Here is a 27,772-nt window from a genome sequence, read left to right as displayed (position 1 = left end):
ATGTCCATACCTGTCATGCCTTCTCCTGCCACTGGCTTCATATGTATGTATATGGAATGAAATCTTGGTTTCCTGAGGCAAAAGGCAAATCTTGCACGGAAGTAAAAAATTAGTCTATGGGAGTGCCACAGCCCAAAGACTACCTCCTCTGGGGACATCAGCTGCTCTACAAACCATCAGAAGAGGATGCAGCATGTGAGGACAGTGAAAGGTTGAAGAAGTATGCACAGTCCCTCTTCCCCCATCATTCCAGTGTCATCTGTGATACCTCCCAATGCAGTCTGATGTACCCTTCTTTTCCTTTTCAGTTCTACTTACTGACATATCCAGATTTTGCTTTACTCATCATGAAGGCCACAGTCATCGCAACTTTCTTTGGTAAGTACAGTTGATGTGCTGCAATTAGTAGTTTGTGGGTTTGTACTCTCCTGTCCTGGCTGACCAGTGGCTGCTAGCTTCTTTTCTTCCCTTTGGACTCCACGGCTGATGAAGCTCTCAGTGGCAGATGGAGAAAGTCTTGGCACAGCTTTTCAGAAACAGGCCACTCAAACTTCTTGACTTTGGCATAGAAACAATATTAATTACTTGCAGACATCTCTAAGTACGTGGCCAGCTGCATGCAGTTCATAGCAGATGACACAACTGGGCCTGAAAAATGCCTGTAATATAAAGATTCCCTCCAAATAAAAATCAGCTGTTTCATATGTGGGAGCATTCCTTCCTAATTTTTCTCTTACTCCTTCCATGAACAAGAAGGTACCAAAGGAAAAAGGCTATAATTGTGTCTTACTTTCTTTTCCCTGTCCATCAGACAGGATCTTGCTTTTTGGAAACATATAGAGACTCCAGAATCTGCAATTCATCTTACATGAAAACTCTGGTTGATCAAGAATGATTTCTTAGTGTACTTTACTTACATGTCTCCCTTTGATGAGATGCAGCCACCACATAGCCTAATGCTGCTGTATGACTTTAATTGTGATATTCCCAGGTAATCTTCCCTCTAGTTGGGATCCTCAGGTCTGGCAGGATAGATATTCTTAGTTCAAATTCATAGCTATCTATGCAGTTCTTCTGTCTTTACTAAGAGACCAAATTAATTTATCCACATTAAATTACGCTCTAACATTACATGTAGTTGGGACTTTGCACTTTATTTTCCACTGGTTCACTCCATTTTTTTCTAACTATAGCTTTGCCTTAGTTACACAACTGCACCAGTGACAAAAGGCCCAAATACTACATCTACACACTGTCACTTCAGACACCGTGAGATTGATTTTTCTTTTGAGCAAGTTCTAGGATTAAGTCTGCAAACTCTCTGCAACCAGTCTAGGAGGAGAACAGTATAAAAGAAAGAAATAAGACTGCTGTTGCATATTGTAGAAAGATTAACTTAACAAATGATGGGAGGATTAGCCAAGACATATCATAGAGTTTCAATTCCCTCTGAAATCTCAGAGAAGGGAAAGGTGGATAGGAAAGTCAAGATATTTTTAATGAAGTGATTAAATACTCACAATACAGTGCTTATAAAACAAGCACAGAGAATGAAGAGTTATTGTATGTCATGCACCGAGCAAGCAAACCTAATGAGATAAGCTACATGCATATATTGTTTTAATGCATGTTTTAACACAACAGTGTATGTCTCTTTTACTATTGCACTTTTGAAATCATAATTCTACCTACTTAAGAAAATTGGAAAACTGGTGCCCTTGCTGGGGTAGGAAACTGGGACACACCACATTAGAACCTCATACAGTCCATAATGCTGCCCAGTATCCCATACCCACTACCACCAGTGCGTGAAATGCCACAATGCACAATTACAGGATAACTTACCTGCCGGGCTATTAAGAGGAATCTTTCTCTCCCTAACTTCCTAGCTGCTCTAGGCACAGAGCATGTTGTTTCACTGACATCTGTATCACGCCGATAACAAAGAATTGCCCCTGCTTGTGGAAATACTGAGGCCTTTCATGATTTTCTAGACCACATGGACTCAATGGCATCTTTTGACTGTGAGTTCCACAGATGAATGTGTGAGCTGCACTGATCTTTAATCCCCTTCAAAAAACTGCTCCACAGTAGATGTCACCTTGACTGCAAAGTTAACCAACAAGTAGAAACCTAGCTGTGGCTGAGAATATTCTCATTTCATTTTTTCAACTTGTTGATTCAAATTTGGGAAATCTCAAGCACAGGAGCTTGTGGTGACTGATGTTGATAGTCCTCCTTTTTCCTGATACTGTGTTTTCTTCATTTTAGGTGTATTTCTTATATGTGCATATGCAGCTAAGGAAGCCACAAAGAAGATGAAAAAGGCTAAGCTATGTAAGTGGTCCCAGTAGTATCTTGGCTGCTTTACAGCAGGCATGTCTGATGCATTAAAAAAGTGCAAAGTGAGGTTATATTCTGATAATTCTTAACAACCATCTGCAAGTCAAGGTGAGCATATGTTAACTAACAGATTCTTTCGTTGAAATCAAATCACTAAGTAAAGTGTGTGCTACTGAACATGTGTAAAGGGGAAATTGTGTACTTCACTACTAAAATGTGTCTTCATAGGTCATTAGGTAGCACACAAGTATTTAAGCAAGCACTAAGGTTTTCACAGACAGAGACACATAAATACGTGAAATGGACCTGCTGTAACACAAACCATATGTAGCTGATTAGCATGAGACAAGTGATGCATGTCCTTTGCACTAGGGTGTATGACTTTCAGCTATACTGCTGTAAGAGCATTTCTATCCATATTATTTTGCTTATTTAGTTGACAAACAAGCCTGCTGCGAGGTTGTAAACTCTCACTTAAATTCCTTGTTCAAAGTAAATTGTACCCAGCAAACAGTTTTTAAAATAAAGAACAAGATAATGTGCTGTGGCTGCAGCCTCATGTTATAGATGGCACGGAGCTACATAAGCACAGCAGGAGGCTTGAGAAACATCCTGCCTCGTGTGTGCACAGTCCTTCCTCGTCCTGACTCACAGCCACCTCTTCCCTACCCCCTTCTTCCCACATGTTAACCACAGCCTGGGTGACTTCATTTCTTTCTCTCTCCAGCAAAGTGTCATAACAGATATTTCCTTCAGAGAAGCACACATCGAAGGTCAGAAATATCCTCAGGCTTCTTTGTTCTATCCTTAGTCAAAGCCAAATCCCTCGGTATAGGGGTTATTATCTATTGTATTGTAGATGCAGAACACATAGACATGTCTTGTATCCCAAAACCATTGATACGAAGGCATAAGAGAAGGGCATCCCTGTCATTCATTTACTCACTGTTTCATGACAAGATCACTCAGCTATGAAAACATTCAATCTGACTTTACCAAGATTTTGCACTCACAGATGTACCCCAGATCGATTGTGATGTCAAGGCGGGGAAGATAATCAATCCAGAATTCATTGCAAAATGCCCCCCTGGATGTCAAGATGTAAAATACCGCGTTTATGGCACAGATATTTATGCTTCCTTTTCCAGTGTGTGCAATGCTGCAATTCACAGGTGAGTGAGTTTAAATGAGCAAGGCACTCAGACAAAACCATCATTTCAGTGCAGTGAGCTCTTGGCTTTTCAAACCCTTTAAAGTTCCTACGGCCTTGTAGGTTTGATCTCAGGCTGCTGTTTTAGTAGAAAATCTGTGAGAAAGACCATGTGTGTTGAAATGGATTCAATATTATAAAGTGCTATTAATCCTGTATTCCTATTGAAATCAGTCGTGTTTCTCAGCCTTTGGAGAAGTACCTTGAGATTTGCAGATCTCACATTCAGGCATAGCAAATTACTATTGTACTATTATGATTGAAGTGGAAGTTAGGGATGGAGCTGCTGCTACTAATAAATCTTCAGAAAAAAAATGGCACATCACCAGTGTATCACTATGAATACATAGAAGTCTCATACTTCTGGGATTGGTTTTGGTTCTCCACATTTGAATTTAACTGTCCTTGACATCAAAGGCTGAGTAATGTGTTTTCCTGCCACAGAAAAGGACACTGGATGAGAAAACATACAATATAAATTTTATAGCACAAATTTGGCCAAGTTTTATTAGCCATTCAAAAATATGCATAAAATTTTAATAGAGAATAACTTCACAACCAAAACACATCATAACTGTAGGCAGGATGCAGAGGCAGGATGCATTCAGCTGAAAATGCTGTAAGAACTTATAAAGCCTGATCAACAACTTAACTTCATTCAGTTATTTGAGCTATTGCAGTGCTCCCAATTCTGTGAAACAGCTGGCATCTTGAGTAAAGTTGAATAGCTAAGGCTTTGGAACTTTATACCTTGCTTCCGCACTAAGCAGAGCACAGGCTGACGTGCCTGTGTACATAGGATTGCCACCTCCTGGCTGCAGCTCTGCCTGTTCAGCCCCTTGCTGGGGAGCTGACTGCCTTCAAACAAGTCCTTCCTTCAGCAATACTGCAGAACAGAAATTGTTTGTCACTGCACATAGAGCTTGTCCCAAAGTGACTTTACAAAATGCTGATAGCGACTGCAATGTCTCCCACAGTCCAAATGCTGGCTGCCTGTATTGTTGCAGTGAGGGTTTCAGTGTTCCTCGTTTGCCAGCTGTGTTTGGCTTTGTTAGCTTCTATGTTGCATTTCCACAGACAGTGAATTTCCTTTCCTTACAGTTATTTTACCAGCAGCTTCTTGCAATCATCACAGAAAGCTACAGCTCTAACATGTTCTTCACCTTTGTTTGCTGCCTGCTACTTATTTTCCTGCACAGTATCATTCCTGCCAGTCCTACCACCCCTCTAGAGTCAGTCACTCCCTGGTTTGCCGGCTTTCCTAATGATGCCACAGCAGGCTGCATACACTGAATGTCTTCTATTTGTCTTGAATCATAGAATCATAGAACAGTTTCAGTTGGAAGAGACCTTCAAGATCATTGAGTCCAACCTTTGTCCTAGCTCTACCAACACCACTAAACCATGTCCCTAAGTCCAGCATCTACCCATCTCTTAAACAACTCCAGGGATGGTGACTCCACCACCTCCCTGGGCAGGCTGTTCCAATGCCTGACTACCCTTTCAGTAAAGAGATTCTTCCCAATACCCAGCCTCAACCTCCCCTGGTGCAGCTTAAGGCCATTTCCCCTTGTTCTATCGCTTGTTACTAGGGAGAAGAGACCAACCCCACCTTGCTACAACCTCCTTTCAGGTAGTTGTAGAGAGTGATAAGGTCTCCCCTCAGCCTTCTCTTCTCCAGGCTAAACAGCCCCAGAACCCTCAGCCATTCCTCATATGAGACATGCTCCAAATCCTTTACTAGCTTGGTAGCCCACCTCTGTACACTCTCCAGCACCTCAATGTCCTTCTTGTAGAGAGGGGCCCAAAACTGCACACAGTGCTCGAGGCATGGCCTCATCAAAGCAAGTACAGGGGCACGATCACCTCCCTACTACTGCTGACAACACTACTTCTGATACAGGCCAGGATGCTGTTGGCCTTCTTGGCCACCTGGGCACACTGCTGGCTCATGTTCAGCTGGCTGTTGACCAGCACCCCCAGGCCTTTTTCCACCAAGCAGCTCCCCAGCCACTCCTCCCCAAGCCTGTAGCGCTGCTGGGAGTTGTTGTGGCCGAAGTGCAAGACCCAGCACTTGGCCTTGTTGAAACTCATACAATTGGCCTTGGCCCAATGATCCAGCCTATCTAGATCCCTCGGTAGAGCTTCCCTACCCTCAAGCAGATCAACAATTCCACCCAGCTTGGTGTCATGTGCAAAGTTACTAAGGGTGCACTCCATCCCTTCGTCCAATGATAAAGATACTAAATGGGAGTGGCCCCAGTACTGAGCCCTGAGGGACACCACTTATGACCGGCTGCCAATTGGATTTAACTCCTTTGACCACAACTCTCTGGACTTGGCCATCCAACCAGTTTTTCACCCAGCAAAGTGTATGTCCATCCAAGCCAAGAGCAGTCAATATCTCTAGGAGAACGCTGTGGGAAACAGTATCAAATGCCTTAAGTCATAGGTCAAACATTATTTAATATGCATGGAGCCTGCAAGGTTTTCTACAGCTTCCAGCAATATTGTGTTCAGTTTATGCCAGTCTGAGCTCAGAAGCAGGCTTAGTTTTGCAGATAACACATAGGGGAACACAAAGAAAATACTGATTTTTTACAAAAGAAAAAGTAAAGAGAGTGGGAAGTTTGCCTCAAATTTGTATTTCTGTCATATGATTGGCCCCAAAACTCCTCTAAGTACCTCTCCTCGTATCTTTAGTCATTCAGTCAAGCTTGCAGGAATTTTAACACAGGATCAGTGGAAAGAGAAAACAGATCCTGACAGCACTTTGTGCAAACTGCTCTTCTCTATGTGGAAGAAGCACAAATATTTCTTAGCAGCAGACTTAGTGGTCACAGCTCCACTACAGCCCCTGGTATAAAGGTAAAAGTGAATGCTTCATACCTCTTGCATTGTTGAACAGTTTCTAAGTTTTGGGGGTAATTTCTGCCTTCATACACCATGTTTTCCCCTTGTAGTGGTATAATCGACAATGCAGGTGGGAAGATCCTCGTCCAGAAGGTCGCTGGCCACTCTGGTTACCGCGGGAGCTTCTCCAATGGAGTCCGATCCTTGTCGCTGCCGCGCTGGAGGGAGTCCTTCCTCGTGTCAGGTACTGCGGTGGAGCTCTGGAGCCACCTGCCCTCCCCAGCTGCTCCCCACTGTCCGACAAGCCACGAAGCAATGGGAGGAAAGGGAAGCAACCTTCTCATTTTAAAGACCTGTTTATCACCCAGGCCCACCCCACCTAGCTTTAGCATGAATAATGCACTTGAGACAGTTTTTATTCTGGGCTTCCTGTATAGCCCACAAAGAGACATCTCAGTTCAGACCAGTGTGGGTCTGAGCCCACACTGTGGGAGGTGACTGGCAGTCTGGGCTGACTCTCTGAGGGCACCTTAACTCCTGCTATTGATGTGTAAAACCCGAGCCTTGGTAGTGACAGGGAAAACTTCTTATTGCACTTGCTCCTCACCCTAGTAAGCAGTGCTGCTAAGGACACTAAAGGGCCTTTGAGCCTTTTAAAGCATCCTCAGCCTCAGCGTTTTCTGAGGCAACTTCTGACTTCTGTCAACCCATCTCAAGCCACATATAGCCACACTGTATTAATGCCAGCCCTATATTAAGCAATTCTATCAGTGCATCCCAAGTATGTCATGAATTCTTCCCACCTCTGTTAGCCAAACGGTTTTGATATCTACACAGTGCAGGGAAATCCATCTTAATTTAACGCTCATTCCTTTTTTCTCCCCATAGCAGGTAATTTGCATTCAAATTCAAAATTTTTTTTTTATAAATTAGATCTCCTTTACACCAGCTCCAGATTATGTTAAACCTACTTGTATTCACTCTATCTGTGTGAAAGAAGGGTCTAATTTACATTGTTTTACATACAATTTCTAAATCTAACTTCTTGCTGCATCCATACAGTGGATCAGTGCTCGCTGGTCCTCACTTTTGGAGGTTTAGGATAGGTACAACAAATCGATATTAGTTAACTACATCATTCCTGGAAAAATCAACAGCTCAAGCAACTGAACAGCCACTAAAACTAAAGAAATGTTCTTTTCATGTGAAAATTTGTGGACAGCAAAGGAGGTCTCAGAAACTGACTAGAATGAACTGTCGTCTGGAGTTTGCATTAATATATTTGGATGCACTTTTTACAGCATTCTGCCATGGGCACACCACATTATGAGAAGGATTTATTCTGGATGAGTAAGAATTTCCTGGAATAGCTGAACTGCTACTTGTACTTGTTGCTTCTTTTTCCCCAACAAACAGCACATGGTAATTCTGGTACATAAATGGGAAATAACATTTTTTAACCTCAGCCGCTGCTCAGTGGTTATCCCATAAAACTGTAGGAATTTTTGATTTATAGTAATAAATCTTTATTCTTAATTAATGAGACACTATAAAAGAAGATATAAGAGAAAGTTACAAGCACATGTAAGAGGAAATGAGGAGAAATCTGGGTATGTGTAGGCACGATGAGATTTGTCCCTCATGCACTTAATTTTATGCACGCTGAGTTCTCTCACTGAAGTTAGTGGATCTACTTTGTTTATAAACTAGCTCAAGCATAAAGCTAACACAATATATCAAATAACATATATCATATTGAGCTTTGTATAGAAATAGGAAGAAAACTCTCACTATACCGACTGAAAAAGTGCGAATTTTAGAGAGAAATTTGGAAAACTAAAACCCCAGGAAGGCTGTGCTATTCATCTCAGAAGCCTGAGGCTGAATGCAGACAGATCTCACTCTCAAAAAGAGATAAGTTGGGGGTTTTTTTACAATTATGAGTCATAAAAAGGCAGAGTTGCATAAAGCATTCCCAAATAAAAATGCAGTGTCATCTACGGCATTAATTTCAGGACAGCTTTAGAGCTTGAAGTGAGTCCCCTGTTCTCCAGCCAAATTCCCTTCCAGCAGGCCAGATCCGTATGCAATACTGTACCCTGGAAATGTGCCAACAGTTTACTCCCAGTTAAGATATTGTCACCAAGAGTTTGTGATGTTTAAATTGTGAATGAGCATCCATACAAAAGAGCACAGAAGAGGAATCCTCGGAGGACACAGGCGATGAAGTGGCATGATTTAAGGGCAGTGGGAAATGAGTCTGTCCTCTGGGATTAAAGCAGTCAGCACACCAGGAGATATGCAAATGCGATGGTATTTGCTTTCAAGCACTGAAATGCTTTGGCACTCAGCTGAGATTCCATTCAGTTGAGTGGGAGTCTTGCAGCTAGTGGGTTAAGAAAAGAGAGTCCTAAACCTCTGGGTTTGCTAGTCATAAATAAGCATGAGAGGGTGAGCAGCCACCACCTCATAGCTTGTACTTCAATGGCCAGAAGTTGAGGTTTTCAGTCCATATGCAAACGCATTTTCAAGTACATTAAGCAAACTCCAACCTAGATGTAACTTTTTTCAGACAGTGAAAAAGACATATGACCATTGCTCCTGAGAGTAGGGCCACATTCAGGCCAGGCCTTAGACGTACCTCTTGGTTACATATGGGATGCAAGTTTCTGATGATCAAAAACCTCAGAGTCCAGGAGCAGTAAGCCTCCCCACACTAGTAAGTTTATTTGCATAGCAGTGGGCTTCAGGTTTGCATTAGGAAACAGATTAGCACAGAAATATTCTAAATTAAGATCAGATTATTACGCCATTGCTGCATCCATGTACCAGCCACTCATACCTGACATCCCTGCCTCTGTTGGGGATAAAGAAATGCATTTAGAAATCATCTGCAATCCTATAACGTTTCCATTCTTCTACCAAATTGGCAGAAGAGCTCCCTAGTCCTGCTTGGCTCCTGATCTCAGTTTTAGCTGGGGGGAAGTGATTTCTGATTTCCCTCAGAATCCATCGAGGGAATAAAGGAAAGCAAACCTAGCATCACCATCATGACTCAGGTTTTGCAGGAGGTGGAGGTAGCTCTCACCTAAGGTGGTCCAGATGCATGACACAGCACAGCACCTTGTAGAGACAGTCACCAGGGTCCAGGATGTGAAGACCTGCTGCTCTTCACTTAGGCCAGCTTCTGCGAGAGACCCAAGGGCAAGAAGGAAACTCTTTCCAGCTTGTCCTTGCATGCTAACTTGCCAGCTCTGGTCTTTGGTAGATCTGTATTGACTTCAGTGGAGCTGCTCTTAGTTTATACCACTGTAAACGAGAAATGGAATAGCTCCTTACATCCTTGCCTCATTAGTAACTCAAGCTAACTTCTTCATCTAGGGTTTTCTAATGACATCTGAAATCTTAGAGATGAGTAAAACAAAGGAGATAGAGACATGAAAAAGGAAAAAGGAGAGTGCCTCTCCAGCTCCGTGGCCATACCTGCACATAGGGGACCAGTTCCTCTAGAGTATACTCTTCATTGTGTGCCATCAGAGGGGAAACAGGCCCAGTCCACAAGAGTGGCTCAGTCTGTAGCAGATAATTTTATTCAGTGCTGTTGGTCTCTGGATTAACCACCCAGAATGACAACTGACATGCTGGCAGTGCCATATACACCTTCTTAAAGAATCCACAGAGGGAATAAAGGAAAGCAAACCTAGCATCACCATCATGACTCAGGTTTTGCAGGAAGTGGAGGTAGCTCTCACCTAAGGTGGTCCAGCACCTTGTAGAGACAGTCACCAGGGTCCAGAAGTCCTACGTCCACCAACTCCTAGAGGCCAGAACAGTCTTCCCTACACTGGGCTTCTCTGCAACACTTTTTATTCAGTGGTATAAGGGAAAATAAAAACCATCCCAAGAGATGGAGTTATATGGCCACATGTACTGATAGAGACAGCGTCTGCTGTGGCACTAAAAAGATTTGTGGTTTAAAGCTTAACTGGGAAATGTACCTCATTGTTTTAAGACAGGACCCTCATTTTAGATCTAAATTCAGGTACCATATGTTTCTTCACACAAGCTCAGCCTTCTTTCACTGCTATTACTGCAAAAGACTGTTGCCAGAAATAGTACCTTGCAAAGGTGAGGTCAGAGAAAAATGCTGTATGCATGATGAAATGAATACCACATCAAACATGCTTTCTAAATCAACTGCATAGTCAGGCAGTGGAAAAGGCTGCCTAGGGAAGCTGTGGGTTTAAGTACAGGTTATACAAATGTCCTTCAGGAACGGATCCCTTATGCTTAACACCATTTGAGAGCAAAGGAATGAATTAACTGACCTCTTCAAATCCTTCCCAGGACTGTGTTTTCATGCTTGCTAACTTTTTTTTATGATGCTGGATTTAGGCATTGGTATTTTTAGTGGCATGGCTTTGAGAGTCTGCCATCAGATGAAAGAATCTTCAAGAAAATTAGTCGGGCAGTAAAGAAGCAGGGTCCAATTCTGAATGCATATGTCAGATGAGAATTTTATTGCAAGAAAACATAGAACATTTTGTGATGCTTTCTAATGATTTTTCTTGTAGAGGGTAAGCCAAGAAAAGGTGTGACATATCCATCAACTCTTGAATATTCTTCTTCAAAAAGCACAGCTGTTAAATCAGGCAAGTAATTGTGACTGGCTTTCCCTTACGTAGTTTCACAACTATCTGTTGTAGCGTCTCAGTTGTGTAATACAAATATATGATAATTATTCACAGTCAGAAGTTCATACATCCCTTAGCATCTCATCCATATCCCTCATGGTGGTTTTTTAATGTTAAGCATTTGGAAATTATCCCAAATGATTTCTATTTTTTGGTCATACTATGTTTCACAGACTTCTGTTTCCAAGTGCTTTTCTTCTTGCTTTAAATCTGTTAGTGAGTATGATGTTGTACTGATTATATGAAAGCATTCGAGGTTATACACGTTGACTTTCTCTATCGTTATTCATCTGAAAGCTGCAGATGTTCAACCTGAATATGCATCACTAAAAACCATGCCTTTAGTTTGCAATACCTTTGCATTTAAAATCAAATAGGTACAGATTTGTACGTATCTTGACCAGGTAAACAGAAATTACTGAGCTAAATATTATGCACTGCTAGAAGCGAGGCAACTTCTTAGAAGTCTTGGCTTTTCCTAAGAAGCACTTACTGAAACTGTATTTCATCATTTCCAAATGTACTTACACTTGAACTATCAGCCCAAGCCTTTCACAACAGACCAGGAACAATCGCAGCCAGGGTAGAGCTCCGCAGGCTGCAAGCAACAATTTCTTCCGCCAGTGCTAAAACATGTATTAGGTGAGAGTCAGTGTAGAAATTGGGAGCATCATCAAGTTGCATCTCTAGTCACACGAACAAAATACCAGGAGCCTAACAGCCTGCAGCAAACTGAAGATGCAAGCAGCTTCCTTCACTTTTTTCTTGAATGAGTGTGAATGAAAATGTTAGGGTCCTAGGATCAAAGACTGTGCATTCACTTAGAGAAAACCCAGGATGATCAAAGGAGCAAATAACTGTTATATCAAACCCAGTGTTTGAGGATGCCACTGTCTTGCTTTGCCCAGCCCTGTCCCACAGGCAGCAAGGAGATTTGATGGTCACAATCCATCTTCCCCAAGCCTCACTTGGCCCCATCAGCCCTCCTTAGCCTGCCACCTCGACCCAGCCATCTCAGCTGTTAGAAACAGATTGCTCTCAAGGTAAAAAAAATCTCTGTAATATGGTGTTGGGGCCATCTTGTGATAGAGGATTTCCTACTTATTTTTTATTTTAAAAAAGCTATGTTTTTCTTCTGATTTAAATTATAGAGACCACATTGTTCACCTGGATACTTAAATCCATTATCTGTGGGAGGTAAAGGCAGTCCTTTGAGGATCTCACTCACTTACTGCCAGATTAGTGAAAAATCCTGCTTCACACTTGATCAGCAGTCAGAGACGCAATTTTGGTCCTCATCCCAGGGACACTGGAGATTCAGAGTGCCTGACATTTCTTTAATTGCTGCTGGCGGTTACAGTGCTTCACGAATTCTGGGCACAGCAAGAAACACCTTTTCAAAAATCTAACTATTCACAGCTGGTAAATATAATCAAAAGATGTTGTTTTAAAAAACAATACATTTGAGGGGGGAACCATTAACCCTGGAGTAATTTCTCCAATAGGTCAATGCTGCCAAAATAGCTAGAGAAGGGAAAAAATGGAAGATCAAAATCCTCCAGTACTGAGTCAGACATAAAAGCAGAGGCAAATTCTTTTGCAGGGTAGCAGTAAACAAACTGTGTAAGTGTTCCAAGTACTTTTGATGATTTTGGGTCTTCGAAAAAAAAAAGGACAAAAAAAATCTCCCTTCTCTCTCTAAGCCAGTCTGTGGCATTCAGGATTTGGCCCTATGATGATCTGACAATGTCAGGCAAGAAAAAACTACATCTGAACATGAACTAGTGACTGAAATATTGCATGTTAATTGGTATTCCCCAAACATCCTACACACACCACCCTGATTCTCAGGACACGCTGATACTCAGAGCAAAAATCAACAACACGATGCATTAATCTCATGAGTATTAGTTTATCAGTGGTAAAATCCCATATTTATTGCTACTTTAGAAATTCTATTGACATTGGCAGGAGCTTTTGGGCAGTATAAATGCCTAAATTTGGCACCAGAAATATGGGGTGACTACTCTCCAGAGGCACCCAGCCATCACTTTTTCTCTTTGGTGAGAAACCACCAGTCAGACTGACTGACCTACCTAATGCCAGGTTATGGGATGCGTTCATTTGGGGACTGGTAGTGTCTAAATAAGAGACTTAAAATCTTCTTCCAGAGCTGCTTGTCTTAATGTGCTTAATTTTGCTTCAGAGCCTAAAAAGCCAGAGCAAGATCTAAAAGCTACAAAGAGTGCAGACACCGCTAATGCATCAGAAAAAGCATTGGAACAAGGTATGGGTTGGGGATCTTGGTGCTCTTTTACAGTATACGTCCCAATCTAAACTGCCTGTGGACACTTATAGGCAGCAGTTTGACACTAGTAACCCATACAGCCTTACCTCCCCCGTCCAACCTCCTCTCTACAGCCTCTTTCCCACTGAACCAGCCCCATTACATGAGCAGCTACAATGGTGCTTGAGGGACATGTGCCAATTCAGAGAAGAGAGGGCAAGAGAGTGCACCCTCTCAGTTTAATTTCTCTCTGTGTTTTGGGTGAGTTCAGGTGTTGTGAACTTCAAAAGCTTGTATTACAGCTCTTGGCAATTTCGTATGCAGGGCACGTGCCCTGGAAACCCTTTGAAGGTATCGTGAGGGAGATGGGCACCCTGCCCGCAGGAGCACTGGGAACCGCTAGCCCTCGAGAGCCCTCCTTGTGTATTAAAGGCTCCACCAAAAACCCAGCCAACATGCACCAAGGCAACGTCTTTTCTCTGCGCTTACTATGCTGCTTCCTTAGTTTTTCTGCTAATACTGTTAGCTCCCAGCTTTCTTGCTCCTTGCAGCCTCGGGCATAAAGCTGGCCGATGTGCCTGCTCCCCACTCCAGCAGCACCAGATCACAGGAGAAGACTTACTTTACCCCCTCTCTTCTTTCTTTTAGTGCAGCAGAGTGGAGCAGGGCACCATTCAGCCCAAAGAGAGCCATTCATACTGTTTTTTTCAGCTGGGTTGTTTTGTTTTTCTTCTGAGTTGTCTTTCAGCATTATCCTATTAAAACTGTCTGAGCCCTGAGTTTTTCACTGGCTAGCATTAGATGGTAATTAATCCACCAGACAGTCTCATGATGAAATTTTCCAAAAGGAGAACATCCAGCAATAAAATACAAGCTTGTGCTGTGCAGCAATTAATAGACTGCGCACCATTCCCTTTTCACTGTACACAGTGTGTCAGGCCATCCCCAGGGCTATGTGCAGGGAGGAGAGGAACAAGACTGAGGTGAATTTTAGGGCAGTTTTTTGTAGATAGACAGAGAAGATAACGACGAAGTGTCTTTTTTGGGATGATGACTTGCAAGAACTGTAAGCATGTTAACAATTTCATATAAGGATATTTAGGATGCAAATTTTGCAACTAGAATTGTCTCTTTTCTCACAACAGATGACACATTTTAAAAGTGTAGCAAATGTGAGATGAGTCGCAGTGAGATGAAATTGGCACATCCCAGGTGATACATCCCCCCACTCCCCTCAGCCAAAGCCCTGATGCTCCCTGCTCCGGCTCTGACCCACTCCCTGAATCACTGTTACCTAAAAGTTGTCTTTCTGCAAAATTAATTCAGTGCTGTGGTAGGCAATGCGTATCTTATTCTGGTCTATGACTCAGAATGGCCATCTTTTATTACCTGATGCCAGTTGTTTTCCATTTATATGGACTTATTAACTGCTTAATTACACTGAGGAAGATGATGGCAAAACAGGAGCTTCAACTGGCTGGTTGAACAATTTCATAGGTCTGAGACATCTGTCAGGTTGACAGGTGTTTCTGGCCAAAGCAGAAAAGTGGAGGTGAAACACTAGGGCTGCAACTGACTGTTATCAGCACCTTCCAGAGAGCAGTGTAATACTGTGTCACACAGGCACATATGCTACACATCCACACAGTGACGAAGGCACTAATGGCTCCACAGATGAGGATGCTTGTAGACATCCTGAGGAGAACCCAGTGTCTGGGTTGCCTTAAACAGCGAGTGCTGTTAATGGTGCTTCCATGCACATCACACGTCCAGCTGCAGTGATCCTGTCAATGTTCCTGCAGGGGACACAGTCCGCAAAGAGTATCAGACATCTCCGGTGCTGACACCAGCTACAGAAATGGCCACCACAACCCCAACACCACCAACAACGCATCCTTCCACCACAACGCTAAAGCCAACCACAACACCTGCAACAACCAGAACCACAACACTTGCAGCTGCAGCCAAGACTAGATCTGGACTGCATAGGGTCAGGGATACAGGTCAGTAGCATGGATGTTTGCATTGCTTTCCTCCTTATCTACAGCTTTCCTAAAATTTAAGAGTAAGACATGCAGCTGACTATACAATGATTTAGTGGATCATAAATTCAGTAATTCAATGTAGAAATATTAGGAGCAGTTAAAAAAAAAATAATTCCAGGAGATGGGCTGGAATTAGAGTTGAGTCTTTGAGATACATACAAAATTAGTGTGTCTCACATAAACACAAACATGTCTAGGTTCTCTGAGATGAGAGTTCATTTGCAGTAAAATTATGGCTAGTCTTTATCTTTACATATCATATACTGGCATATAAACTGATTCATGCAGGAGAAAGCTCTACACCCCCAACTGCTATCATGATTTTCAGGTATAGGAGTCAACAAACAGTTCTTTAATTCATGTGTCTGGACTGAAAGTTCAACAAATAGGTCAAGACTTATTTTAGAATTAATTTTGTGACAATTTTCTATAAATGAAACTTGTAACATTTTTTGTAACAGCTTTTGGATATTAAAGATTAAAACACTGTGAAGGAACTCTCATATGATATTGCATGCCTGATTTTCCTTTCCTTCTCTGTTTATTCTTATTCATTAACATTGGGGTTTTTGGTTCAATAGCTGAAAATTAAAATCTTTTATTTTTAGGTTCCAGAAGCGTCCACCCAGCATACTCACCTGTGGCAGCTGCAGCATCAAGTAAGTATGGTTAAGTATGCCACAAGGCACACAGTACAGCGTATTTTAAGGCAGCAATGATTCAATAACCTTTCAAGCCTCAGCAAACTCAACGACTGGATCCAAATCTGGATTTAAATTGATAAACAGACACTCGGCCTGAATGTCAGAGACGCTGCCCACCTACAGCTCTTGGGAAGCCTTTCTGGTGAATATCTGTGCATTTCAGCCATGAGAAATGCTGGGTTTTGCAAGACTTGAGACAAAGCTCATGCCATTTGAATCTTGTTTTCCCATTGTTTCCTTCTGTCTTACTTTCTCAAAGGGAGACTTGATTTAGTCATAAGACACATGATGCAGAGGGCTGCACAGCCATTTAAACTTAGGGCTGAGAGCTCCGAAATGCCAACTTAGGTTAAACCAATGTTCTTTCGAAAACCTCAGGCTGTAGTTCTGAGCCTGGCATAAATGTTATGTTATTCCTGGCATCCCAATCACATCATTGACAGGAGAGTGGCTGCTGCTCAGAGTTCTGCATCTCGATCCAGAAGCCTGCTCCTTTTCCAGCCCACAGCCTGCAATGGAAGTATTTAGAGGTGTTTTCCCATACAATTTATAATTGCTCAGCTGTGCAGTCAAGTAAAGGAAAATATTTTCAACTGTTCACAAGCTTCTGAGCCTGGGGATAAGACTGCTTTTGAGTGAAAAGGGAGCTGGGCCATCATCAAGTTTTGTGCTCTGTTGCCATTTCTGCGTGCTTTGAGCTCACCTTTGCTCTCACATACATCACTGCGGGCATCCCTTCTACCAATTCAAAGCATAACTAATAATAATAAAGAGCCACATCCATGGCAGGGTAGGTATCTTTTGTTAAGTCAAATTTCGCTGCAAGCCTAGAATAAAGGCAGGGGCTGGAGGGGTTAATCTTAGCAAGTCAAATGTGCAGGTATGTGCATGGCAGGATTTACAAAAGTGTCAACACAATTCAAAGGGGTTTAAATTCCGTGGGAATCTGCATCATTTGGTATCTAACATGCCTGTAAACCTGGTCCTGCTTGTTGCTTTCTTTTCTATGTCCTATTCACACAGGCTGAGCACAGAAGAGGCCATTTATGTCTTTACTAGCAATTAGGAAACCCTGTTTGAGCTTCCTCAGTCAGCGAGAGATGCGTGTTGAGGGTAAAATTCTGGCAACACTGAAATCAGTGGGAAGGTTGTATTTGTCTTGAATAGGACCAAACCCTTAGTCAAAAAATGAAAAAGCAATAATGAAAAAGCAAAAATAAAAAAGCACCACTTTTTCAAGTCTTTCACTGGTCACTGCAATTTGGATCCATCTTTCTTCACAATTGTCTTTACTGAAGTTCTAAACATAAAATAACTCCCAAAAGATTAATGTGATCAGACTTCAGGACACATTATTGTGAGCTGGAGAAGTGGTGGAGACTTACTTCTGATTTCACAGACTTCATTTCTAGGACCATGTCCAGCCTGTCTGTACTCAGTATCTGGCTTCCTGAATTCTCCTTTTCTCTTCTTGATTCTAAAAGAGAAGAACTGGCTAAAAAAATCCCACAGAAAGTACAAATACAGTTTTGAAGCTGTGACTGTACACAAAGTAGTTTATTAGTTTTCTCTGTCTGAGGAGCCTTTAGGACTCACTCCTATTATTCAGGCTAGAGCTTCTGATGATGCTGTTGACCTTAACCAGAGTTTGGCTTGACCAGACAGAATCAATAGTCTCCTGTCCATCTTGGCTCACAGGGACTCACAGATCTACATTGGTAGTTTGGCTGCAAAAGACGACTCTAAAGTAAATAGCCTTGAAATAGGGCACAGTCAGAATGAGCACGGCTGTGGCTGCTGTTAGCTCTGGCATTTCCATTTCCAGCCACCGGTACTGGCAAAAGTTGCCAGGGGCAAATGAAAAGCAGGACTTGCAGATTAGAGCATCAGAGCAGGGGCAAAATTCCTCCATCCTAGCTCTTCCTGTTCTTTCCCTTTTATCTTCCGTTTGTCAAAGATACAGAAACAGGAGAAATATCTGAGACACTGCTCCACTGCAGGACCCCTGCTTTAAAGACTTGATGTGGCAAAACTGCTACATGAAAAACCACTGATGTGACTAGCATGACATTTGACAGCTTACTCTTATCTGCCTCACTAGCAAGTGCAGCACCTGACCAGTGCAATATGCAGTAAAGGACCATCCTGAGGGGGAAGCGGCAGTGGGCTTTGAAAGTGGATGCAAACTGTCTCCTGCTCTGGCCACAACTCTAAGTTCAGCCACACTCTGGTACAATGATGGATTCTGCCTCTTTCCAACAGCAGTTAACCAAACACACTCCCAAGGGCCACAAACTCACTTGCCTTCCCAACCCAGCTCTTCAAGCAACACTTTCTTGCACAGCTGCTTGGATCCTAAATGACGATTTGGGAATAATAATAAATAAGATGAATGGGAATAAATCCAATTTTTCTGTGAACACTGCAGTCATAAGCCATGTCACAATCTTCAGTGCCACAGTGAGACAGTGAGCTGGTAACCAAGCATCTGGCAGTCAGTGCCTCAGCATCCTCAGGCAGACCGTGGAAGTGTGATTCCAACCTTTCCCCTTCTACCACCACCATGTTTGCTTCAGCTAGCAAAACTGTGGTAGAAACAAGCTCACTGCAGGGATGGTGGTAACACACCTTTGGGAAGCACAGCAAGAGGGAGCAGCCCCAAGGCCCAGCACAGTCAAAAGCAGCATGGAGAGAAATCCATGTTGCTAACATGGGCGTGGAGGGTAGAGTTAATCCAATAAAAGTGGCATAAAGTACTTCTGATACTGAGCTAATCTCTCTCTTAGTCTCTTGTACCCTGTTTCTACTGACCTTGTAAAGAGTGTTATATACACATTCTGGCTCAGTTGTGGCAAACCTGAAACAAGGAGAGCTGTCAGGCTCAGAGTCAATTTTCTTCCGGCTCTTTGGCATATACCGATCTCCTGCATGGAAAGCATGCCCTTCACAATCTCACACAACACTGCTGCACAGACAGACTTTTCCCTCCACAGCCTGAAAATTCAGCCTGGGCTAGCTGTGGTCCATCTGGAGCCAGAGCTACAAGCTTACAGGGTTTAAAAGCCTTGTCAGTTTTGGCAGATGAGCCTGTTATTCCCTTTAAACAGGATCTCGTTGGCATCTGGAGTTTACAAGGTCTCTCAGGACAGCTCCTAGAAATCCTATCAAAGGGCTTCCAGTGGCCTGTGAAGGTTCAAGTTTGGGTCAAACACAAGCTATTTGCTGTCACCTAATTTTGCAATATCGAGTTCCCAAGGAGCTACAGTTCCTGTTTTGAGACAAGCATTCAAAATGGTCTCATTTATGATATCTTATTGATAAAAATACCTCACAGACCCCTGTCCAGTGTTCACAGGAGTCAGCTAGAACATTCCCACTGATTTCACTAGACTTTGGACCTAATCTTTCTGGGAAAACTACTGAATAAAGGCTTATTAAAGGATAAGTTTGTTAACAAGCTTCTCAAGAATAATCAATGAAATGAAAGGCACGATTAGCCGTGGTTTTCAGCTGCAAATGCTTTGAGCCTTTAGTATTTTTGAACAATGGGAATATAACCACCCAAACACCTTAAAAAAAGCCTTTTGTGTAGACAGTGGTGAAGACATTTCAGACACATGAAGCCTCCCACATTATTTTTGTCATTGTCTCATTATTTACAGTCTGCCTGCTTGCTTGTAACCAGTCGCTCTCTGCAGAAAGGGTAGTATCTGATCTGGGGAGTTGCCTTGAGTTTGGGATTTTTTTTTAAGCTTCCCCACACAATCAGCACAATTGGACAGTACTGAAATAGAAATAAACACAGACAACCAATGTGAGTGAAAGAAGGAAAGTTATAAGGGAAAGCAAATCACACCAGTAACTACAAACCAGAGACCTGTACAAGTAACACTCATAACTGAAAGGAATGTAAACTAGGCTAATCTATATGACAGATAGAACAAGGCAATCCTTTTTCAAGCAGCCTCAAATATATAGTTAACATCTGAGAAAGTATATTAATGAAAACTCTGTATACATGAACACTATAAAATGAGACTCACTGAAAAAGCCAGGTAGCAGTAGGCCTGAACTGAAAACATAGTATAAATCACACTTTTCTATTTTGATGTCTACTTAGGACAGGTTCAGGCTGCACAAGGAAGAGGACAGAATACAGGTATGTCTTAAATTAATAGTAACTAGTGGATTTGTATTGCTAGAAAACCTTGTATTTAATTCCACGTACTAATCAATACAATTTTTTCAAAGCATTCAGGGGCACTTCCACCTCTGCAAGTAATAGGAATATTTTACGACCCAATACAGGTAAAGGTGTTACAATTTCTTCTCTAATTCCTCCCCATAGCTAGTTCTACCACTCACATCTACTGAGTCATGCAGTAATGCACTGTTTTTCACGCCTAACCATGTTTGCAGCAGGATGCAGTGAGAGCAGATATCACACTGGTTATTGCGTGACAACAGTGTAAATTTTAAGAAAAAAATGAAACACGAATAATTAAACTCAGAGTTCTTCTCAAATTAGTATTCTAAAACCATTTATAAAGGTCCTTTACAACATTTGCTGTTGCAAAATCAGAGGGGAACTTTGTGCCTCTGTAACTTTGGGGGATGAAGGTCAGACCTTGAGAGGAGATATATGTTTTCAATTTCCAGGCCCTGAGCATGATCAGCATCTCAAGACTCACTACTAGTTGTTCCAGTGCACCACTGACTAGCTGCACCGCGCAGCACCTACTAAAATTCAAATTCTTCTGCCAACCTGTCTCAGCTTTTAATTTTTTTTTTTTTTTTTAATCCATAGCTTCCATCTTCCTTTTCCATTCAGGTTGAAAACATGTGCAGAAAGACAGTTTGGGGCCATCACATCCCTTGTGATCATGCCTCTCTCTCCTCGCCTGTTGGCATCTAACCTCTCGCCTCTTTGTTGGATCACACAGGTATTCAGCACCAAGAACCTGTTGTTGCCTTCCGAAGCGCTGCCAGCTCTCCATCCCACCTGGGTGAGCAATATTTCTAGCAGTAGATTTTTCTGCTCTCTTTCATAGTTTTAGCAACCCCAAGTTAGCCCTCAAGCAGCACTGCACGTAGTTTTCATGTGTTCTGGAGAAGGACCAGGGCAAGCCTCATGCACTGAATGCCAACTAGCAGCTTCTTGAATGTGAAAGGCAAAGGACAGCTTGGTCACTGGCGAGCTGTTGTTTCAGGCCGTGGGAATCAACATCTACCACAGTGTTTGCAATTTTCCTCATTTTTTAGTCAAAATGAGAAACAAAAAACAGCTCTGTGCAGCCTATCAAGTCTGCAATCGACCTAAAACTTCTTTTCCTGTTGTTCCCAGGAGCCTCCAGGCTGATTGTGACCATGGAGGTTGCCTTCAATACTGAGGGTAGAAACATTACCCATATTTTCCTTCCTCCCTGGCTGTGCAAGTCACCATCCTTCACCAGCAATTATCCCCATCAGCAGGCGCGCTGCAAGGCCACTGACAACTTCCCAAGCCTCCAGAGTGCTCAGTGCACATACAAACAAACACCAACCCTCCCTTGATAGGACAGCAAAGTTTCTCAGAGATGGAATTTGTCTGAGAGCAACCAGAGCAGGGGTGAGGGATGGTAGCCAGGGTGGCAGCAAGGCAGGCAGGGCTGCCCCTCATCAATGAGGGCTGCAGACCCACAGAGCCCCAAGAAGAGCAGAGTGGGTCCAGTGGTGATGCCTAGGGCCAGCCAACAGCCCAGGCTGTCAGTCAAGTCCCCAGTGATTAGGCAGGTCTGACCAGCTGAGGCAGGACACTCAACCAGCAAGGCAAGGTCAGGATCAGGATAGCAAGGTACAAGACTAGGCACAAGGTACAAGAAGCAAAGGGGAGGCTGTGCACTTATGTGTCGTCCCCAAGCAGTGTGGGTCAAGCCCCCCATGGATGCCTCCCACAGCCCTGTCTCACACACAGCCCTTGCTCACAGCTCCACCGTTGTACCCAAGCCTGGGCCAAGGTGACAGAGCTGTGCTGCAGCAGAGCTGACCTCTAGCATGGACAATAAAGTCTCCCAGGAAGGGAGAGGCTGCGGCACATGACGGTGCTCCCGGGGCCCTGAGGGCTTTGGTGAGAGCTGGGAAGCACAGCAGTATTGCAACAGGAGAGAGTAAAGTGGTTGCTGACACTGTCAGAGGTTGTTGTTATGTAGTAGGACTTTCTGGATAATACCAGTCAAGTAACTTTACCCAGCAATCCCCATCAAAATGAAAAATTGTAGTTGACCTAATCGTAGCATATTTAAAACAGATACACTTGTCCTAAGATTTACTCCGTTCCCTCACTTTTCTGCCTCCCCTCTGTGTTTCTGTCTCCTTCTCTTCCCTCTGGTTTCTATCCGTGTTTATCTTCCTCATATTTTTTGGCTACATTGATGTCACAGCCATTTCTTTTTTTCTAATCTCACATTTCTTGTGCTCCCTCAATTCTCTTTGCCCTTGTCAAAATCTGGTGCCCACCTTCAGAGGAAAGACAGGGGGACAATATTTTCCTGGACTGAACAGTAGTGCAAATATGTTGCCTGTAAACATGCTGGTCATAGCTATGCACTAATTATGTGGCACCATATACAGGGCGGGGATAGCCTAGGGTGGCAGACCTGCCTTCCTGACAGGGCTGAAATATGAAGATCCCTAACATCTGGACCAAATGATGTGCTGGCTAATCCTCAGGCTCGCTGAATCTTTGCCAGAGAAGTAGGGGAAGATGGTGCTGAGTCTTGTCAAATCAAAGTCAGATTTTAACCCCACCTAATTGCTTAAGGCACCTTAAGGTCCCTCTCAAGGTGATTACAAAGCACAAATTTCCCATCATGAATGATTCCGGTTTCTTCATCACAGAACAAGAACAAAAAAACCCCCACAAACACATACTTGCCATATTCCCAATAAGTCCTGATCTTTATTTCGGCCCAGCTTTTGGAAGCTCAGACTTGCTTCCAAGCAGCCAATTTTTTCTAACCATCAAAGGGAAATTCTTGGAGAGTTGTTTTTCTTGATCCTACCAAACGCATTCATGCTGCTCTGCAAACAACAGTGATCCATTCTGCAGGTTTGGCTGGGCTGTCGAGGAATTTTCTCTCATCGGCTCAGGTTAGCAAAAGGGTGTGCTGGGAGAACACCCTCCCCAACACACCGGTTGCCTGCGCAGCTTCTCCCTGCAGATTCTTCAGAAGATCCAACTCTTCCAAGCTTTTGACAATGCACATTAACTCTCTTGAAATCACATAATCACTTTGTCCAGTATTTTTTCAAGACAATTACACTGAAGTTGTGGTGGTGGTGTCGTCTTTTTTTTAAAAAGACCAGACTTGGAGTATTTTAAAAATTAACCCTTGATTTTTATGGGCATCATCAAGTGGGAAAAAAAAAAAAAAGACCTAGTTACTTATAAGTATACTCATTTCCCTTTTAGATACACGTTTCATTGAGAGCTTTCTTCATTATGTGTTTAACACTACATGCAACAAAGGAAGCTTTTGCCTGGATTTATGGCTCACTCAGAAAGCTGTATATTCTGCACATTTGCAGCCAGCTACCCAAAAATACTTGGTACTTATCTAGTTCTTTTCTTCATTAAGAAGGAAAACAGGGGCTTTCTCACCACAGAAAGTTTTAAAAGGCTGTGATCCATGAGAAGCAGTAGTCAGCTCTCACCCATAGGAATTTGGACAGATTAGAGCACTTGCAGTCATCTGAGTGGAAGTAGTTATTGAGAAGAGTGAATCTAGAAAAACTTCAGCACTGCTCCCACTCACAAAAAGCAGTCTTCTCCTTTTTCAGCATCTGTCTTTTTTGAGCTTAAACGGTCAGAGAAGTTAGAGGAGTGTGTGCTCTGAGGATAGTCCCTGGCTATGAGCTGGCAGTAGAAGCGAACCTGTCATATGTGGAATAGGCACGTTCCACTGCTCTGCATCCTTCAATTCACGTCCCTGCTTATGAAGAGAAGAAAAGATGGGCAGATCTTTTCACAGCTCCTCAGCTGGTGCCATGGGCCACATAGTTCCTACCACTGTAAGGACATTTTCCACTGCAACTCACACAGCAGCATATTTGTACAGAAGGCTCAAGAAGCACAGGATCGTCATGATTTGCTCTTTGGCTGTTGTTTTCAGCTGGCCAGGCTGAAAATACCCTCATATGAATCTTTTCTTTTTGCAGCCACTGGACATTTCTCTGCCTTAGGAGGGTGGAGCACACCTTTTGAGATTATCTACTCACAAGCTAGTTTCACTGAAATCTGTTGTTGTTCTCAGTGACAGCATTCAGGAGACACATTGGCCACTGACAACAAATGAGCACCAGTTCTTCCCTATGGAGAGCATCATCCTGCTCTGCAACCAGCACCGCTACCTCCAGTCACTACTATTTCCTCATGACTCTGCTGAGGGATGTACAAAACTCTGGCAAATGACGCCGCCTAGGGGGATGATAAATTAGGAATATTCCGCCTCTCTTTCCTCCTCTTCCCTTCCCCATTACCAAGGCCTGCCCTTCCTTCACTCTACTTTTCCTCCTAAGCAAAATCATAGCAAAACTTCTGTGTTCATCATGACTGACTTCTCAGCCTTTTGCTTTCCTGAATTTTTAGATTCTTCATAAGGTGTCTAAGCATTGCTCAGCATAAGGAGGGAAAGAGGTCTGGAAAAACGACCTTATCAGTGAAGCATGACAGAGTTCCTACAACCCTAAGGGAGACCACACATCTTATTCAGCCATCTGTCTCATGCAAGAAGTTTCCCTCCCAAAGAGAGGCTGATAGCTCCTTGCTGGGATGGCAACCTAAGGACAAGGTCAGAGCTGTCTCTAGGCTGGAAAACACTGGCAAGCCCATGACTTTCTCCAAACCTACATTGTGTTTCACCCACTGGCTCTAGTCAAGAGCACACCAGTTGCTAGTCTGAGTAGGGAAACAAGCATGGGAGGCAGTATGGATTCAACAGGCCTGAGATATATGTCTTTGTAAACAACCCTGAACAAACCCGGAGAGGGACTGTGAGGGGTCAAGGATCTCACCAGTGTTCCTTGGTACTGTTCTTGTCCTGGTCAGCTGCAAGGGCTTTTGTCTGGCTGTAATCCAGTGCAAAATGTACTGAAGTCGGTATACTTGCCTCAATATCAATGCAACTTAGAGGAACGAAACTAAAACAGATCTAGAGAGACGTATATGAAATCACAAAAAATATTAACGCTCTGGAGACAGAGATATGAGGCTCCCAAATGTAGCTTGAAATGTGTGCATAAAGGTTTCCAGTTTACTGATTTCTTTAGATCCTAGTTGTTAATGATCATTTGCTATATGAATGGATCTTTCTAAACTTTGTAATCTCTAGTAATTTCTTTATTTTCAGTAATAATTTTTCTTTTCTTTCCTGTGTGAAAGCAATGGAAACAGACTCATGGAAACCTGGATTGAGCCTTTTTGACACAGGTAAATATTTAAAGCATCCAGTAACTAGTCTGGGAATAATTGGTTTCCATCACACATGGGAAAAGCCAAATCAGGCCCATGACACTCCTGATAACAATCTCATTTTAAGGAGTCATTACTGTATTCAAATTATAAGTAAGGTATGTCATTTACATCTTAGTAGTTAAAATCATTTCTATGCTTGCATCAGTCTCAAGTTCCTGCCTAAAGCAGGAGCAGCACAGATGAGCTCTGGAAAGAGTTGGTAGCTACACTGCAGAAAAGGGATTCTAGCTACTGAAATCCACTTGTAAATAAGAAGATATTTTGGGAATGCCACAGCTGTCTAAAATTGCAGTCAGTGAAGACAAAACCAGATTATTCTGATGTCAACGTACTTAGGAAAGACACTCAGATAAGAAAAGGAGGGTTTAAGCCCAGCATAAAGAATAATGAGCATCACGAAATTTTCTGAAATTTTAGCCTTAAAAACTCACAATATGGAGATGCCAACATTTTTATAATTATTGGTGAGAGGAAAACACCTACATTTGTAGCAGGCTCAAGTATTTAAGGGATCTCTTTCTTTCCTCCGGAACTTTTAAAGCAGACGACACAAACTACAGGCCAATTCATGACAGAGTACTAGCTCTCTTACAAGAAGCTGGACCATCCAATGTAAGATGTCTTTTCCATCACCAGTTTTGTTGCTGGAGAAGGCTGTGCTGATAGCACTTGTGAAGACCAATCCCTTGAACACTCCGCTTACTTCAAAGCTGAGGCATGACTAATCCTTGCACTAGCTGTGACGAGCAGCATAGCCCATATGCATTAGCTTGCAAATCCAGTGTCAGCAGAGGTGTACGTTGAGTCAAAATTTGCATCATCCCAAACATGAACAGATCTCCCTTCTCCAGCAGCAGCAATCTGAGACAGAGAGGAAGTGTTTCTATCCTCTGTAGCTCAAGCCGTAAGTGTGCTTATTTAGAAAAAGCTACAGCACTAGGGTCAGGGGTGCAGAGGGGTAATTTGAGGCAGAAAATGACATATTGCATTAAATGCAATGAGAGGTTGGGCATGGGGAAAGGGATGTTGTATTAATGTTTCTCAGCAACTGAAGTGCCTGCATAGAGTAGTGCGATAAAGTCTGATGAATTCAGATTATCATTTCAAAGGGATGGTTTCTGGTGTGGATGTAGTCACTGCTGTCTTACTTAAATGAATGGGAAGTTTAATCAGCATGGACAGCTGTGACAATCAGTGAAGGGAACTTTAATTAGCATGGAGTAGAGTGCCCATGCAGTGAGCTGAAATTCCCATGGCAGTAACAGCATTAAATTGGACTAGCAGAACAGGAAGGCCCATAGAGACTGACCACCTCCCCAATTAGTTGGGGAAGATTATTGGGTGGTGACCTTATTGTTACACTGAGCACAAACCAGCCAGCTGACCCACAACCTTCAAGAACTGGTAGTTGCACTGGCAAAGAAAAAGGAAAAGTGCTGCATTGCTTAACTTGGAGTTTCCATATCGACAAAGCTTATGTCAGCTGTGTGCCCGGGTAAACAATATGGATTTTATTGAATGCAGATAAACGCATGAGGCAGGCAACTATGAATTAACTTCCCTACACAATCTAGTTGCTAAAATGAATGGCACATGTTGATACCTAATTTCACTAGTATTAAATCCACCTACTTTCTGTTCTGCAAATAAGGGAAGTGGGGAGAACTGCACATACATATGAGATACCAAGCTGGCACATGTGAGGTATGCAGTGCGCAGGCTGCAGGATGAAGCGTGGCTTTGGTCTATTACCAAGGAACTGTTACGTGCCCATGTAATTAAAGCCTGTACTGGCATATATACAGTCAGGAGAACAAGCTGCCAATTATTTCAGGTTTTAAAGAAAAAAAACACCACAGTCATTCTCATCCATGCGGTTGACAAAGAGAGGCTACGTACAGGTCCAAGTCACTGCTTCCTTTGCCTCTCTCATGTTGCCCATAACTTCTGCATCAGATAAACACATCATAAACCAGCACTGCCAGCAAAACCAGCCTTCCTCCCAGCCACCCTTTGCCCAGGCACCTGTGTGGTCAGAGGGTGAGCTGTATCAGGGAGCTGGTCCAGCCCATCACTAACCTTTTTCTTTCTTCCCAGTTTAACTCTGCTTTCTCCCCCTTCTCCT

General features: G+C 42.9%; 1 protein-coding gene across 1 annotated transcript in view; it reads left to right on the top strand.

Annotated features, from left to right (window-relative positions):
* The first annotated feature begins 347 nt into the window (after positions 1 to 347).
* The window catches only part of VIT (vitrin), a 37,967-nt gene continuing 10,542 nt past the window's right edge, over positions 348 to 27,772 (top strand). The window contains exons 1-12 of the mRNA XM_009953158.2: positions 348 to 378; positions 2,272 to 2,337; positions 3,359 to 3,515; positions 6,517 to 6,650; positions 10,981 to 11,058; positions 13,307 to 13,387; positions 15,190 to 15,390; positions 16,041 to 16,091; positions 20,257 to 20,295; positions 20,388 to 20,444; positions 21,080 to 21,142; positions 25,555 to 25,602. Of these exons, the coding sequence (XP_009951460.1) occupies positions 348 to 378; positions 2,272 to 2,337; positions 3,359 to 3,515; positions 6,517 to 6,650; positions 10,981 to 11,058; positions 13,307 to 13,387; positions 15,190 to 15,390; positions 16,041 to 16,091; positions 20,257 to 20,295; positions 20,388 to 20,444; positions 21,080 to 21,142; positions 25,555 to 25,602 (1,006 nt within the window). The remainder of the gene's footprint in view (positions 379 to 2,271; positions 2,338 to 3,358; positions 3,516 to 6,516; positions 6,651 to 10,980; positions 11,059 to 13,306; positions 13,388 to 15,189; positions 15,391 to 16,040; positions 16,092 to 20,256; positions 20,296 to 20,387; positions 20,445 to 21,079; positions 21,143 to 25,554; positions 25,603 to 27,772) is intronic.

This window comes from Leptosomus discolor, chromosome 2 (genome assembly GCF_034619465.1).
Source record: "Leptosomus discolor isolate bLepDis1 chromosome 2, bLepDis1.hap2, whole genome shotgun sequence".
Taxonomy (NCBI): Eukaryota; Metazoa; Chordata; class Aves; order Leptosomiformes; family Leptosomidae; genus Leptosomus; species Leptosomus discolor.
Note: the sequence above shows the minus strand (reverse complement) of the source record. Positions and strands in the feature narration are given on the sequence as shown.